Genomic DNA, 18,155 nt, shown 5'->3' with positions numbered 1-18,155 from the left:
TATATAAAAATATTCTTAAAAGGGTGATACAAAAATTGATTTTTTAATTCACATGATCATTGCTAAACACAAACAGAAAGGGTGAGCTCAATGAAATTAAACATGCATAAAATAAGGTAAAAACCCCTCACCCAAAATAACTTGATCATTTTCTCACTTAAAACAAAACCTTTATACCACGCCACCAGAGTCTCATAAACTATATGAGACGAGCACATACTCAACCTTGATCTTAGGGATTCCAACATCACGGACCTCCTGCCTGTAACAATCAAGTGGAGCTAACAATACGAACCTCTCGCTCATATTCTCACACAAGGTTTCCAACATCACGGACCTCTCGCGAGTGATTATCATGCGATCCACCTCCATTACGAACCTTCCACTCGTAAAAGGATCTAAGCATATTCCAGACCAAGACCATCACACCAAACCGTGCAAAACACAACAAAATAGCACATTGTCCTTGCGTTATCGCCAGGCACTGCCGAAGTGCCGCCAGGCAAAATTCCAGCGCACACCGCTTGGTGGTCTCAGCTTGCCTCCGGGCGCCGTTAGCTCCAGAGACTTCCCTGATTCACCTATAGCCTAGCGGTCTAGACTGTGCCAAAAATATGTCCATAAAAAGTTAAACATAACTCAGCTTACCCTATCATACTTCATATCATATATTTCCACCAATTTAGACCATGCCATATTTATTTAGGACTAGAATACAATTTGCACTTAAAAGATGTTCCCAAAACAAGAACTAGACACTACCATTGTCGAAGCAAAACAACACCTATTATACTCATTTAATCCAATAGCACATGCTCAACCAAGTTTAGCACCAATATGAAATCACATTTCATGCATTTGTCCTTTCGTAATAACCTCTACCTAATTAATATCAATATAATCTATAATATCCATATAAAACCCCCAGAACACCCAACTTCCACCCAACATAGCAAAATGCGAACTACACCAATTCACTAGCTTATCGCCTGGTGGTAGGATAAGTACCGCTAGCCGGTGCATAAAACCTGAACAAAACTCAGAGTTTTCCTACACATGCGAAACCAGATTTTCCCTAAGTCTCTATCCATTTAACCAATTGCATAAGAAAATCACATCAAATCACGAGTCCAACAAGCATACCCAACAAATTCAATCATACAATTGCCAAATCACATAATGAACTCTGCACCTCATGCTTTAAATCCATTCCCAACCCTATCATGAACCCCTCACATTGATTCACATATTCAATCATCAAGTTTATTATCACCAATGGCATTCATCAACAATTATACATCATCACATAATCAAAGAATCCACAAAAATTGTAGAACCAACTAATTCTAGTAATGTCTTTTGGCAAGTTTTCATAGCCGCCAGGCAGTTTCTAGGAAAAATCCAGAAACTGGGTTCAAATAACATGTGTCGCCTAGCGGGTCTTGAGTGCCGCTAAGCAGATTCTATGCAGAAACCCAGAAATGCGAAAACAATGTGATTGGAAGGAGAAAGGAGGACCCATGCTTCAACACATCACAAAATACATTAAACACTAATTAACCAAGAGATATAGCTCCCCTTACCTAGATTTCCCGCTCCAAATATGTGTTAGGAATAAGGCAATAAAGGAAAGAATAAAGGAGAGAAAAATAGACACAGAGAATTTAACGTGGTTCGGCGTACAATATGTATGCCTACGTCCACGACTACACTAGGAAGTATTTGTATTTCTGGTGTATCTTAAAGCTTTACATAGAGTCTCTTATATAGTAAAAATAGAGAACCACATCTCATTATTCTAAGCGATGTGGGACTAAATCAAGCACCATAATTCTAAAAATTCTCCCACTTGGGGTTTGATTTACATTACCACCTAGTGTAGTGCCTTCATCATCAATTTTCTCGAAGGCCAGTCGAGGCAATGCAAAGCCTCAACTTAGTTGTTGTGACAATCTTGGTCAACATATCAGCTGGATTCTCTGCACCTAGAATCTTCAACAAAATCAAATCTCCATCATTTATCAAGTTTCTGATAAAATGATACTTCAATTCAATGTGTTTGCATCTAGAGTGAAGAATTGGATTTTTAGCAAGACAAATGGCACTTTGACTGTCACTGAACAATGAAGGTTCATCTTGCCATTTTCCTAATTCTTTTAGAAGATTCTTCAACCATATCATCTCTTTTGCTGTTTCTGAGATAGCTATATATTCAGCTTCAGTGGTTGAAAGGGACACTCTTTCTTGAAGTTTGGACTTCCAACTGATAGTCGTGCCACCCAACGTAAAAATATAACCTGTTGTGCTCGTTCTACCATCCAAATCACCTCCCAAATCTGCATCAGAAAACCCCTGTAAAGTGAGATTACTTCTTTTAAAGGACAAATGCATCTTTGAAGTGCCCTTCAAATATCTCAATATCCACTTCACGCCTTCCCAATGCTTCTTTCCGGGATTGGATAGAAATCTGCTCACAACTTCCACTGCATGTGCTATATCAGGTTTGGTGCAAACCATAGCATACATCAAGCTCCCTACTGCAGATGCATATGGAACTTTAGACATGTGATTTTCTTCTTCCTCTGTCTAAGATTGCCTTTTTGAGAACTTTAAGTGAGTTCCCAAAGGTGTATTCCTGGTTTTAGCATTTCCAACATTGAACCTGCTAAGTAATTTTTCTATATATTTTTCCTGAGATAAATTTAGAATACCTTTAGATCTATCCCTGGAAATTCTCATACCAAGAATTTGCTTGGTTGGACCAAGATCCTTCATTTCAAAATTTTCTGACAATTGTTTCTTCAACCTGTCAATTTCTGCCATATTAGCACCAGCAATCAACATGTCATCAACATACAAGGCAAGAATGATATAACTATCAACATATTTCTTCACGTAACAACAATGATTTTCTTCACATATGTGAAATCCTGAGTTTCTCATAAACTCATTAAACTTCTTATACCATTGTCGCGGTGCTTGTTTCAACCCATACAAACTTTTATGAAGCTTGCATACAAGATTCTCTTTGCCTTGTACTTCAAAACCTTTTGGTTGTGCCATAAAGATTTCTTCCTCAAGATCTCCATGTAGGAATGCAGTTTTCACATCTAACTGCTCCAGATGAAGATTTTCTGCAGCTACTATACTCAAGATAACTCTGATGGTAGTCATCTTGACAACAGGAGAGAAAATTTATGTGAAGTCAATTCCTTGTCTCTGTTGGAACCCTTTCACTACGAGTCTGGCCTTATATCGTTTGCTGCCATCTGGTTCTTCTTTTAACCGATAGACCCATCTGTTTTGCAAAACCTTCTTTCCTTCTAGAAGCTTGGTGAAAGACCATGTCTTATTCTTCTGAAGACTCTTTATCTCATCTTTCATTGCTAGCTCCCACTTAATAGATTCACCTCCCTGCATAGCCTCAGCAAAATGCTCTGGCTCACCAGCATCAGTCAACAACAAGTAATGCAATGAAGGGGAGTACCTTTGTGGTGCTACAATTGTTCTGCTAGACCTTCTAGTCGGTAATTCAGGAGTTACTGACTCTACTATCTGTTCAGGTTCTGACCGAAACTCTGACTCGGGCTCTGACTCAGGCTCTACTTCTGTATTCTGCCTTTTGTTGGCTACATCACTTTCTGAAATTTCTTCTAATGATACCTGCTCTGGCTTTTTATTTGCAAATTCTGTAGTTCTGTCCTTATAGAACATGTTTTCATTAAAAGTAACATTTCTACTTCTGATAATTTTATTGTTTTGGTCATCCCAAAACTTGTAGCCATTCATGTCAGATCCATAGCCAATGAAATATATGAAGCACAACCAAAAACTTTCAGATGTGAAAGGTTTACCTCATTTCCAGACCATACTTCTTCAGGTAACTGATAGCCTAAAGGAACTGATGGTCCTCTGTTTATGAGAAAGGCTGTTGTGCTTATTGCATCTGCCCAAAATACCTTGGGTAATCCTGACTGGATTCTCATACAACTTGCTCTCTCATTCAAGGTTCTGTTCATTCTTTCTGCCACACCGTTTTGTTCTGGTGTTCCTGGAACCGTCTTGATCATTCTGATCCCATTCTCTGAACAAAACTCCTTGAATTGATTACTGTCATATTCTCCACCATTATCAGACTTCAAACATTTAATCTTTAAACCTGTTTGAGTCTCAACCTCCTGTTTCCACCTTTTAAACACAGAAAACACATCAGATTTATTTTTAAGAAAATAAACCCATACCTTTCTTGTAGAGTCATCAATGAAGGTTACATAATATTGTGAACCTCCAAGAGATTTCACTAGAGCTGGCCCCCAAACATCTGTATGCACTAGTGCTAGTTTTTCAACTTTAGACGACTTACTTGTTTTGGAGAAGCTAACCTTTTTCTGCTTTCCAAAGATACAATGTTCGCAAGGTCCAACGTCAACATGCTTCAAGTTAGGTATTTTACCTTTTGAGACCATGAGCTTCATTCCTTTCTCACTCATATGCCCAAGCCTCTGATGCCACAAAGAGGAACTGTTGCCAACTTCTGCAACTGATATCATATCCTCATCTGCAATCATGTAAAGAGATCCTCGCTTCTTTCCACGAGCAACAACAAGATTACCTTTCATTACTTTCTAGTGTCCATCTCCAAAGGTGGTGTAATAACCTTCATCATCCAACTGCCCTATAGATATTAAGTTTCTCTTTAAGGCAGGAATATGTCTGATATTGTTCAAAGTCCACACACTTCCATTAGAGGTTCTGATATTGATATCACCTCTTCCTATAATATCAAGAGATTTTCCATCTGCAAGGTAGACCTTTCCAAACTTTCCTGGAACATAGTTAGATAATAATTCTAAGGAAGGTGTAGTATGAAATGACGCACCTGAGTCCATAATCCATGAGTCAATAGAACTATCTAGACTACATAATAGTGCATCTTCAATTTCATCAGTTGCTGCATTTGCTGATTGATCATCATCTTGCCTCTTGTTGTTCTTCCTTGGAGCCCTACATTGATTTGTAAAGTGACCCCTTTTCTGACAATTCCAACAAGTGATATCATTCCGGAATTTTGGTTTTGATTTCTCTCTAGACTTTGATCTGCCTCGACCTTGATTACGACCTTTCTGGCTACTTCTTCCTCTAGTTTCAGTACTCAATGCTGAACCGGAACTAGAACTGGAAGATTCCCCTGAACTTTTCCTGCGAACATCTTCGCTTAAGATCAAGTCACGGATATTATCAAGCTTCAACTTACTATTACTTGCAGAATTACTAACTGCAGTAACAGTTGCACTCCAACTTTCTGGAAGAGATGATAATAAAATTAATGCTTTCACCTCATCATCAAATGTTATCTGCATTGATGTCAACTGCGCAATAATTGTATTGAATTCACTAATATGATTAGTAATTGAGTTACCTTCACCCATTTTTAGGTTGACAAGCCTGCGAATCAAATACACTTTATTGGCTGCAGATGGCTTCTCATACATATTTGACAATGCCTTCATCAAATCTACGATTGTGTTCTCGTTCATGATGTTGAATGCAACATTCTTGGCTAATGTCAACCGGATCACACCGAGTGTCTGTCGATCTAACAAATCCCATTCTGCCTGCTCTATGTCAGTTGGCTTCTGTCCTGTTAAGAGTAGATACAACTTCTTCTGATACAGGTAGTCCTCTATCTGCATCTTCCAGAACCCGAAGTCACTGCCATCAAACTTCTCAATCCTCACCTTCCCTTCTTCCAATGCCATTGCTCTTGCTGCTTTGACGAAAGCTCCTGCTGCGGCTTTTGACCAAAGCTCTTGCTGCGGCTTTTGACCAAAGCTCCTGCTACAGCTTTTGACCAAAGCTCCTGCTGCCTTTGACAAAAGCTCCTGCTGCCTTTGACCAAAGCTCCTGCTACCTTTGACCAAAGCTCCTGCTGCGGCTTTTGGCCAAAGCTCCCACTACTTCTCTAAACTGAGATCCCCAAGAAGAAAAAATAGAAACCAAATCTTTTCTGATGTGGAAGATCAGACAATGCTGCAACCACAGAGCATACTAAGAAAAATGGCTCTTGATACCAATTGTTAGGAACAAGGCAATAAAGGAAAGAATAAAATAGAGAAAAATAGACACAGAGAATTTAACGTGGTTCGGCGTACAATGTGTATGCCTACGTCCACGACTACACTAGGAAGTATTTGTATTTCTGGTGTATCTTAAAGCTTTACATAGAGTCTCTTATATAGTAAAAATAGAGAACCATATCTCACTATTCTAAGCGATGTGGGACTAAATCAAGCACCATAATTCTAACAATATGCTCATAAATCCTTGCTTAGTGATTGATCTCCCTTCGCTCTACCACTTGCACTCCTACTAGCCTCTCCACTCTCTCCTTTAGTGAAATTTTGGTGCTCTTTCAAGGCTACCCTAGCAGCCACACAAATCCCCCTCTATTTCCTTAAACACACCCCTCTAAAAACCATTTTCATGCATAAAAAAATAATAAAATTAAATAAAACGAAAATGGCTTAATTGCCATTCAAGTGACATTAACTTGGTGGTTTTAGCTCATCAATGGCTATAATATCTACTTCTCTATCAATGGCATAGTCTCTACCTCTCTAGCTTCTCTAAAGACGGCTAAGGTTTCTAGGTAGGTTCTCCATAGCTAAAAGAATTAAAATGTGAAAAAGAATTATTTTGCATTAGCCAAGATTTGAACTTGTAATTCATACATACTTGCAAAATAATTAAATAATTAAATTATTACATTGATGACCTATAATAGACTCGAACCCAAGTCCTCTCAACACCATTCCACCTACTCAACCACTTAAATTGTTCATTGTTAGGATTGGTCCATTAAATTCCTTTAAATGCATCCCCAATTCCCAATTATTGGTAATTAAATATTTATTTATATTAATTTTCCCGGATCTTACATTATTCATACTAAGGGAAAAATGTAGGAATTACTCATAGTCAAATGTGTTAGCATACTATGGTTGATAGTTGACTTGTTTAAAGTTAGTTTGTATTATACAGTAGTGATATAGTTCACTTGTGTAAACTATATAATACTATTAGTATCAACATAAACATGACTCTTAAAAATAGTTATCTTGTACACACTTTGAAATATTTCATATATGAATAAACAATTTTCTTTCATTGTTTATAGTCTCTTTTCTCTAAGCTCTAATTATATAAGACTCTACCTAGTTGTCTATTGCGTAGCTCAATGAGCTCTATTTTTCTTTGAGCTATCTTTTCTCTTTTCTTTAAGTTCGCTATTATGGGTTCACCTCCATTTCCTACTTTGATAGCTAAAACTTTGGATGATTTGAATTACATGCGCCAGAGACAATATGTTGAACCAGTAATTAACTCACACAAACTGCAAAGATTCGTGGTTAATCTTGTGGTTCCTGCTCATTATCTCACCGGACATGATCATATGGCTAGTATAATGAATCCATACTTGGGAGGTTCAAGATCAAACACTTCTTGTGTGGTTACAATCTACTATTTCCAAGTATGTTTTATCCAGAGTGCTTGGTTGTACTCATTCCGATGAAATCTGGGAGAATATTCATGAGTACTTTAACCTCCAAACCAAATCTCGTGCTAGACAGCTTCACACAACTGAGAGTTGTTCGAATTGATTCATAATGCATGGAAAATTACTTGCTAAAGATTAACAATTGTTGTTGAGCTTGTTGGAGTAGGCGTTCGTGTTGACCAAAAATAACATGTTGATGCTATTTTTGAAGGCATTTCTTTTGATTATGTGCTATTATGTCTTTCATTGAAAGTAAAACATGTACGTTGTCTATAACAGATATTGAAGCATTGTTGTAAGGTCATGAAAGTAGATTGAACTGATATGTTTAAGAGACACAATCCTTAGTCATGCCTTTTATGAATTAAACTCAAAGCACTTATTCACATGGTGGTACTTAGCAAGGTGGATTTTTTGTGTCTCCTCGTGGTCATGGAGGCAATTTTGTCAATTTTTAGTACCAAATTTGCTTAAAATTTGGCCACACAGCTAATGTCTACAATTTCAGATCCGACACTTCCTTTCAGCTACATGAGTGTTTGTTTTTCATTGATTCGACCACACAACATTCATTCCATACTCAGTTGGTTCATACAAAAATTCCAACACATGGATAAATCCCAATCCTAAATTTAATACTATTGCTGCTATTGATCCTAGTGCTATGATTATGAAGTTTGATTCTTAAGCTAATGACAACACTTCTTAGATACCAGATTCTAGTGTTAGTTTCCATGTCACTTCTTAGCTAATGACAACACTTCTTAAACATTAAAAAAATTCAACAGTTTGATAACCATATCAAATTTTCTTTAGCAATGGTGCAAGTTTGAGTATTTTTGGTGTTGGCTCATCTTCCTTTGTCTCACCTTTTGATTCTTGTGTCTTATTTTGTTTAAATAACTTGTTACATGTTCCTTTCATTACCAAACATTTATTGAGTGCTAGTCAGTTTGCAAAGGATAATTTTGTTTTCATTAAGTTTCATCCTGATAAGTGTCTTGTTAAATCTCAAGGAACGAATAAATTCATTTTTCATGGACTTGTAGGACTTGATGGATTCTACTCATTCAAATGTTCATCTCTTCCCGCACTCATCCATGTTGCAATCATATGTTATGATTACTACTTATCCATTTCCTATTTCCATTGCAATAAATAATGTAAATAAGTTTGTTCTTGACAACACTAGGTATCATTTGTGGCACAATAGATTTGGTCACCCTAGAGTCATGTTATGAACCTTGTATTCAAACAATGTAATCTTCCTTTAAAAAATATAACTGACTGTACTTTCTATAAATCTTGTTGTGTTGGAAAATCTTATAGACTGCCCTCTCATGAATCAGTTTCTGCATATTCTCCTTTGGAACTTATTTTCATTGACTTATTGGGTCCTGCACATATTACTCCTCACGCAAGATATAAATATTATGTTTCTTTTTATTGAGGCATTTTTCTCGGTACACATGGATTTTCCCTATCAAAACTAAAAATGGAACATTGTCTTCTTTTCAAACTTTTAAAACAGTGGTTGAGTTGCACTTGATTATTGAAATTAAGAGTGTCCAATCTGATTGGAGTGGTGAGTTTTGTCCTTTGACATGTTGCTTAGATCATCATGACATTGTTCACTATTAGTTTTGAAATGGTGATTTAAGTCAGGAAGGGGGTTGACTTGGCTATTTAAAACTTTTCCAAAAGCATAAAACCTCTTTCAATTGAATCAAACAAAATGGAAAGATAGGATGTAAAAACAACAGACCAGTACACTTTCAGTCGATTAAAAAATAAAACAACCGAGTAATTTGTTCTTGAGCTATGAAGTAGTTAATTAAAAAGACAAATCAGTCGGCTAAAATACTGGAGATTTATGCAGAATACAAAATTTGCAGGTTTAACTCAAACATCAATCTTTTACATACAAGACTTGTTCCAATAAATTTTTTTAACAAGTATACAACCTTAGATTACACAAGAACGCATTAAATCACGCCAAAGAACGAATTGCTTGGTTTTCTTGAGTTTTTAAAGAGATTCAAAGTGAGTGAGATGAGGGGGAGAGAATTGCACAGTTGTTTTTATACTGGTTAAATCAATCACAGAGCTACATCCAGTTTACCAGGACAACCTGAGTCTGGTTTCCACTATATTCAAAAGTTTTACAAATCACACACCAAGATTACACTTTTGAACAAAGAAACTCACAAGACTTTTGACTAACATAAAAATCTAGACACACACCCTGCAAGAATCACTGTTACATACCTGAAATCACATCAGGCAAACCAACCAGAGGACAAGAACATCAAAACCTGATGGTGGTTGTCCCTAGCCAACCATTCATGTGTTCTTCAAGCAACTCACAAGCCAATATGCCTCTAAGATCAACAAAGATCTTCAAACAACGAGTTGCAGTTGTGTATTACAGAGAGAGAGTTTTCCAAAGAAAAATGACAAAGTTTTATACTTAACGAGTTACAAGAATGTTTGCTTTTAACTTCCAAAAAATGTGTCGGATGGTGGTAGGACACAAAGGGCGTCGGCGACACCCACGAAACACGGACTCTAATAATAAATATTATTTGAAAACAAAAATATCAATTCCCACTGACTTTAATAAAATAGGAAACATTATTAATTTACGTATGGCGTTGTCTAAACCAATGCAACACAGAAAAATTGATGGCATCAGACGACCCACACATATTAATTAAATTTGTTTTTCGAATAACCCACGCATATACTTGAAAAATGAAAAAAAAAAAAAAACACATTTTTATTAGATTAACTTATATGAGAAAAGTTTTAGATTTCACTTTCCACATTGATCACAACCGTAGTTTCATTGTTTCCCCTTTTCGTTTTCACCTTTTCCACCCTTTTTGTTTCATTTTTTCACCTTTGATTGCAAGTACGGGTACCTATTAACTCCAGGACGTGAGCACAAAGAGTTGGATTGAGACTACGACGAGCCCAGTTTCTTCGAAGAACGACTAGCTTTAGCTTTCTCTATGAACCGTTTTTTGTACAATGTGTGACAAGGGTCCAGCTTCTCCGACAAGCGACGAAGCCAACTCTACGAACCCCTCTTTGTGAACAGTCGAATATGGACAATGGAAGGGGTTTGAGTTTGCATTAGGTGGATTTCTCAATCATCAAGGTTAGTGATTAAAGCCCATTGGTTGAGTATTTTTTTTCAGAAAATATTTTCAAAGATTTATATATAGTGAATAATCAAATGTTTTATAGGTCAGCTCATCCTTTAAAGCTAAAAAATGATGGTTAAGGCAAAATCCCTTAAATGCTTTTATCAAAAACTAATCAACAGTGATATGTTTATGTGAAAATTTATTGATACATTTGATGGAAATCATTCTGATAAATTATGCAGATTCACTTATTATAGTTGATGTTGATATTTTATTATTTACTGTGCACTTTTTCTCCTTCTTAAGTTGAAAATCCGTTGTTGGAAGCAACAAACTACTTGAAGTTGCTTTAGAAGAATTCACTTGACTCATTGGAGATATATTCTCTTTTTTGAGTTATATATGAGAAAACAAAAAATTTTACTTTTCTTTCAGGTAAAAATATGTAAAATGAGAGCCAATATTTTTTAATATTTTTGAGCCCATTGTAGGGTGGGTTACAACATCATATTCAAAGCTATTAATCGTCAGCTTTGTAATTTATTTGGATTAACAGTTTGGTGGAAACTTCAAGTTTAGGGGCCTTTATGTTGTATGTATGTGTTATTTTTCATTTTTTAACATTATAAAACATGCTAGCTTTTAAACTTTCCCATTTATGAATATGAAGACAATTAATTATGTTTTGTTTCAATCTATTGACTCGTAGGTTGTTAAGCAATTACTGAAGTTGGATGTTGAACACCCTAATTCTCATCGTTGTTTGGTATGCTTTATTTCTATGAAGATCAAACCAGCAAATCAAAGAATCTATAAACAAGAGGGAGAAAGAATAAGAAATCCTTACAATGCTTCTCTTGTGGATTGTGGCTTGGATCTCACTCTTACTAGGTTCATTAGGCCCAATTGTATAGTTTAGAATGTAATGAAGGTACATAAACTAGTTATAAACATCTTAGACTAGTATTATGGTATTATTTATATCTTGAACTTTGATGGATTATAACTGATTATTGTAATTTGCTCTTTTAATTAGCTAAGTATCAATGTCACTTAATTTTATTGTTTGCGATTTCAATTCTTAATGAATTAAATAATATGCTGGACTGTAATGAATTTGCCAAAGAAGTTCTCAAATGTGTAGCAAAACAAATTTTGCATATCTAAAATCATAATTATTTGTGTGGGCTAAGCCGATGCAAAATTCGACGTTGTCATGCATGGATTTGGTCCACACATCCTTTACTAATTATTATATTTGTTACTTTCGCATCGGTTTACCCAATGATAACAAAGAAGCTATTATTTGTCATCCTCTAACCCATGGTTTTTGCATCCATGGTTTTAACATCCTACACCATGTTGTCGCGTGACTGACGTCCTAAGTCTATTAACGTGGGCTTTCACCTTGTCGTATCCCATTTTAGCCGATGTCATTTGCTAACACTCTTTTATATATATATATATATATATATATATATATATATATATATATATATATATATATATATATATATATATATATATATATATATATATATATATACTTTGTTGAAAAAGAAGCATGACATAATTGTTTTATGTAGTTTTATGATTTACAGTATATTAATGCAGGTATTAATATGTATCTTTCTACACCAAACACCGTACTTTCTCACTTAGACAACTTTAATTCTGGGTTGTTGTGTGTTTTCTTCGACATCATGGACGCCCAATTATTTTGTCCAGTCTTCTGATCATTTTAACCACATTTTTGTTAGGATGTTCTATTCTATCAAATCAAATCAAATGTGATGAGGAAGGGGATCTCGTGAAAAAGTTCGGTTATTTATTTCTTACGATTTTTCTTTGGCTAATTATTTTCTTACTGAATGTGCATTTGGACATGACAATTGAAATACAATATTATAATTATTTGAACCTTAAATATTGGTATCATCATTTAGCTTCATTCTTGATTTATTTTACTTAATGAGTTTATCTTGCTCTCTTTTGATAAGTAGTGGCAGATCTTGGACATATTTTTTTTAAGGCTTAAATACCTTGATTTTTGTAGAGTTTGTTGCGGATGGTCCTCATTTTGACAGAATGTTAAAAATGGTCATCATTTTTACCGAATGTTTAAAATGGTCCTCATTTTCGCAATTTGTGTTTTATTTGGTCATTTTCTGTAACTTCGTTTAAATCATTAACGGAGCATTGTACAGGTGACACGGTTTGTATTAGGGTGTGTTACAATGCTCCGTTAATGATTTAAATGACCTTACAGAAAATGATCAAATAAAATATAAATTGCGAAAATGAGGATCATTTTAAACATTCGGTCAAAATGATGACCATTTTAAACATTATGTCAAAATAAGGACCATCCACAACAAACACTACAAAAATGAGGACAAAAAGGGTATTTAAACCTTTTTTTAAATATATATTTTTTAAAATCAGTATATTTAATATATTTAACACTTCCAAAATTTGTATACTTATAAAAATAAAAAAGTTTGTCAGCACCAAAATATATTGTAAAGATCCGTCATTGATAAAAAAAAAAAAAAAAAAAAAAAAACTATCTTTAAAATTTGCAAGCAATAATGTTATAAATTTGGAAGCAATATCGTTTTAACTCTATTCTATGAATTTTTTGTTGAATTTTGTAGGCCAACTAGTGGAGGAGTCACAACTCTTACTGAATGAGATGAGAAAGGCTAAAGTTCAGAAAAACTGAAATCTGGAGTCATATTTGTGGGTATATTAATTTTGTGGTAGTTTTTGTTTTCTAAACTATTTAATTTTTCTAAATTGAATCTACTTCTGTATTTCTGAATTGATTGAATTGAATGTATATTTGAATTTGATAGAATGATGGATAGAAAAATCAACATTTTGACAAAATTAAAAGTATAAACTGAAATGTAAATATGTTTTAGGTTACATTATATCTAGCTCGATCTGTTGTACATAGTTGGCCATTAATTTTCATACCAACAACTAGAGAAAATTTTGAATTTAGAATAAAGAGAGTACGAATGCTAAAAGACATTTTTCACATGGTTTGTGAAGTGATTGAAAGCAAAAGTTGTTACTACCTACTTCATAACCATCTAAAAATAAAAATAAATTCTAATCCATTACAATCTAAGAGATCGATGAGAAGGGTATGGGCCAAGGACGCCATCACCATCTTCTCCTCTTAGGCACTTTCTGGCCTCTAACTTCAACACTTGGAACTCAAAGTGATGATTCAAGTTCACTGGTTTGGAATCAATTGCCAAACTCCCTTTGGGCCAAGCAATGGACAACATAAATGTTCCATGTCTCGCCACCACGACATATAGGTCCCACTTTGCTAAACTTCATCTTCCTCAAGTATCATTAAAGTTTTTCACACTAATATATAAGTTAAGGAAAATGACTACAAATTGTTTATTAAACGTTTTTAAACTCTTTTGTTTTAACATGTCGAGGATACTACATATATTTATTTATTTTTATGCAATTGTTACAGTACAGAGTATTGGAACATGAAAGTATTGCTTTCGAACTTCTTATTTTAATGGAACACGTAAGAGATTACAACTTTGAAGATGCTATTATTCCCTAAAGTAGACGTAAGAGAAAACTAAGCCCATTTTGCCATGAGAGACATGCCAGCAGCACCCAAAAACACTGCTAAGTAAGATTTCAATTGAAGGTTGATGCTACCCTGCAATCTAGGGCTCATGAAATCAGCAGAGAGAAGGTCAACCAAAGCCATGTAGATCAAAAGACCAGCAGAAGAAGCGTTGAGCAACCCCACGGTGATGAGTGCACTTGGGCTGTTCTCTCTGTAGATCGTCGACAATGCAATTCCTAGGGCAATTCCAAATGGGGTTGTCACGGAGAAAAAAAACATCATGGTGACCTTCTTTAAGGACCTGTACTGGGCCTGTTTAAAATTTTTAGGGTTAGTTAGTCTTATCAACATAGAAATGAAAAATTTAATGATGCATGCTCTAGATACCTGCTGAATGCAGCCTCCAAGACCCATGCCTTCAAACATTTGATGGAAGCAAAGTGCAGCTATAAGACCTTTTATGGTGCATGTGTTGTTTGAGGCTCCCAGGCCAAGTCCTATAACCACTGAATGAACCACAATTCCAAGTTCTAATACCTGCATTTCCAATCTTCCTTTGTTACAATTTCTGATGAAGAAAATTTCGAGAGAAATAGTGAGCAACAAAACTGCGTTTTTTAACTTTGTATGAAAGAAACAATCTTACCATAGCAACTACACGATAACGTAGAAGCTGTGAATCTTGGCCTTCTGTCTTGTTCTCACGGTGGTGGTGGTGGCCATGGAAATGGCCAAAGTTAACAACACCACCCATCTCTTGGTCTCCACCACCTGCAGGGCTGCTCTTAGCTGAAATAATCTCAGTCCGAATCTTCTTGGTGTAAGCACTAGTGGCCAAAGAATCCACCATCATCGTTATTATAGCAGAAAACATAGCAACAAATCCCGAAAATGGAAACTGGTGCCACGGTTTCTCCTTCAAGCAATCAGACCACAACATGTCAAAGGAATCAGGAAGCACGTGCATGAAGCCGGTGCCTAGAATTATACCAGCCGCGAAGCACTTCACAATTACGAAGAGATCATTTTCAGGGCTCAAAGCAGGGATTGAACGTGTGACTAAGGGTAGTGTCACACCAATTATGCTACAGACTAAAATGGCGAATATGGCTATGACTTTTAGTGGCAGGGCTTTCTTTTTGTTGTTGCATGCGTTCGCTGATTCAGCTTCACAATCAGCCACGGCTTGAGGTGTGAGAAGAGTGAAGAGAATGAAGAAAACAAAGATAGTCTTGAAAAGAGTTAGTGAAGTAATGGCCATTGTGGTTGTGTTTCACAAACTCTCTAGCTCACTCACTTCTTACTGAGCTCTATTAGATGGTTGTAGTACAGAGTGTGCGTTGTCAAAATAAATAAAAGTGGTTGGGGGAAGTTACGCGGCATAAATTTTGGAAGTGTCAACGTACCACATCACTTTCTGTAATAATAGCAGTAAATCAGTACACCACACATTATAAAATAATGACTATGATACTTTAATCAATTTTTTTTTAACTTACTTTTAACTTATTATTTCAATCACCATTAAATCATCACATCACATTATTTGAAAAAATTAAAATAAATGATCTATCGGTGATTGAAGGGATGAGTTAAAAATAGGTCAAAAAAATAGGTTAAACTATCTTTTTCCATAAAATAATTCTACGAAGGATGAACACCGATTATGAAAAGGATTAATGTTATTAAAGCAAAATTAACCTGGCGCTATGGCAAGGATCGCAAATCAATTGTTTGCTCTACGATGTTATAATGAGATGTGTTGTACATAGGAAGTTGCATAAATGAACAAAGACAGGAAGTGTTTTATGGATCATGCTGCGTTGAAGTAGTCAGATAGGGCTTCAGTTATGAGTTAAAATCAATTCTAAACTTGAAGACTGAAGTTTAAGCATTGAAAATGACCAACATACAGGGGTTGCATAGTCTCAGGAACATTGTGTATACATTGTAGTTAAAGAGGAAGTCATCCAGAAAATATATGTGTCTTAATATCATATAAGATAAGGATGTTAGAATTCTCTTATCGATTGTAAAAATAAAACCAAATTAAAGTATATAACAGGACACCATTTTCATTTGACAAGCAAATTTTATTATGTTAAATGTAAATCATGGACAACGGATTCAAAGGATTCTTTGGAGGTTTAATAAATTGATTGATTGGTCCCTCCATAGGATTTGTGGTATGGTTTCATTGTGTAGCTTATTATGCAAATGAATAGAAATTTTGTTTGTTCGACTTTAATGCAGTTAATTTGAGTGTGATGGGTGACAGCCCTTGTACCATTAATATTATGATAAAATTGTTACCGGTAGAAAAATGGACAAACTCACTTGTGAAATATTGGACGAGCCACCGCAAACTACTATTCTGGGGTGGCTTGTAGAGGTGAACGCTTTACGTGTGGAGTGCTGATTGTACATCACTTGGAGTATTCATTTGTAATTGTATTTTTGGAGACAGTTGGTATGTCGTTTGGTGAGGCATATGTATGATTTTTTCTCACCAGTAAAAGAAAGGGTCTGAGTCACGATTATTTTGACTATTTTGCTTCGGTTGAAGATCCGAGACATATTTAACCGAGGTAATAAAGGTTGACCTTTTTGCTTCGATTCATAATTGAGGCATATTCATCCTTACCAAGGCTTAAAATGCATTAAAGGTTAAAAAAAGAAACCAAAATAATATTTTTGCCTCGATTCTGGGAATAACCAGCATCAATTGCAACAACCTTCCCCCTCTCACAAGCATCGACACAACAATGGTGGCCTTCGAGTGCAGCAACGGCTACAACGTGATGCCATAATAGAAGCAATAGTAGCAGCAAGTGCAGAGTGATGAACTTCATGCAAGAAAGAAGACGTGCAACGACGGACGTGGTACGAGGAAGAAGACGCGCATGAGCAATGGTGGACACACTATGCAGTAGCTAGCTCAAGGGAGAAGAAGAATACGCGAGGAAGAAGACGTAGTGTGTGTTGTGGTGGTGGAACACAAAGATGAAGTGTAGAGAAAAATGGAGAAGAAGAAGCTCGCACTTAAGGTAGAAGGTGAAATGCAATCTATTTTTTATTTGAGGTTTTTTTTAACCTAAACTTTTTCTGCCTCGGTTGAATTAAAAATTGAGGCATAAAACCTTCTTCTGCCTTGGTTAACACATAACCAAGGCATAACACCTTATTCTACCTCGGTTCCAGGACCACCGAGACCATAGGGTGAAGAAAAAAAATAAAATTTTTTTTTTTTGACTACACAAATTTATCTATCTCGGGTTCACAAAAAAACGAAGTAGATAACCAATTTATGCCTCGAATCCTCCACAACTGAGGCAAAACTCTTTTCGTTCAAATTTAAAAATTCAAAATAGAAGGAATGGTGAAAATTCTAAGAGGCATTAGGCCTCGCGTGCGTGGGAACCGATGCAAAATGGTGGTTTCTACCTCGAGTGTAAAGGTAACTGAGGCATTAAAGGTTGCGTAAATTTCAAAATTGCAACCGCTTGTTTATATGCCTCATTTCCGTTGTGACCGAGGCATAAAGCCAGAGTTAGAAAGCCAAATATGCACTAGTGTCTTCAGGGCTTCATATTCCTTGTGGTTGGTTACAAGATCATGATCACGGAAAATCATCGTTCTCTAAATCTTCTTTAAATGTGTGGGCACAAAAACGTACATTAGTCCAAGTCTTTACTAATGCTTGTGATATTCCTTTACCCCAATTATTCTCCTTATACAGAGGGAGATATGGTCTTTGTGCAGATTTCTAAATAAGTTTATCTTCCTAGTTTGGAGAAGCGCAAATATCATTTCATAGGCGTATTTTGTTAAA

General features: G+C 35.7%; 1 protein-coding gene across 1 annotated transcript; it reads right to left on the bottom strand.

Annotated features, from left to right (window-relative positions):
• Positions 1-14,224: 14,224 nt before the first annotated feature.
• On the bottom strand, positions 14,225-15,632 carry LOC114177446 (fe(2+) transport protein 1-like). The gene is made up of 3 exons (XM_028062784.2): positions 14,970-15,632; positions 14,711-14,860; positions 14,225-14,635 (listed from the first exon to the last, which is right to left on the bottom strand). Exons 1-3 carry the CDS (start codon positions 15,582-15,584, stop codon positions 14,330-14,332), a joined length of 1,071 nt encoding a protein of 356 aa, XP_027918585.1. The 5' UTR covers positions 15,585-15,632; the 3' UTR covers positions 14,225-14,329.
• Positions 15,633-18,155: the final 2,523 nt, after the last annotated feature.

Source organism: Vigna unguiculata, chromosome 3, assembly GCF_037176805.1.
Source record: "Vigna unguiculata cultivar grain cowpea cultivar isolate G323 ecotype 2 chromosome 3, ASM3717680v1, whole genome shotgun sequence".
Lineage (NCBI taxonomy): Eukaryota > Viridiplantae > Streptophyta > Magnoliopsida > Fabales > Fabaceae > Vigna > Vigna unguiculata.
Note: the sequence above shows the minus strand (reverse complement) of the source record. Positions and strands in the feature narration are given on the sequence as shown.

What these genes read in the sequence shown, in the direction of transcription:
- LOC114177446 (XM_028062784.2), bottom strand. Translation starts at nt 15,584, where the DNA reads ATGGCCATTACTTCACTAACTCTTTTCAAGACTATCTTTGTTTTCTTC. An exon ending in GTTATCGTGTAGTTGCTATG is followed by an intron (nt 14,861 to 14,969) that starts GTAAGATTGTTT and finishes TTGGAAATGCAG; the next exon opens with GTATTAGAACTTGGAATTGT. An exon ending in TTGGAGGCTGCATTCAGCAG is followed by an intron (nt 14,636 to 14,710) that starts GTATCTAGAGCA and finishes AATTTTAAACAG; the next exon opens with GCCCAGTACAGGTCCTTAAA.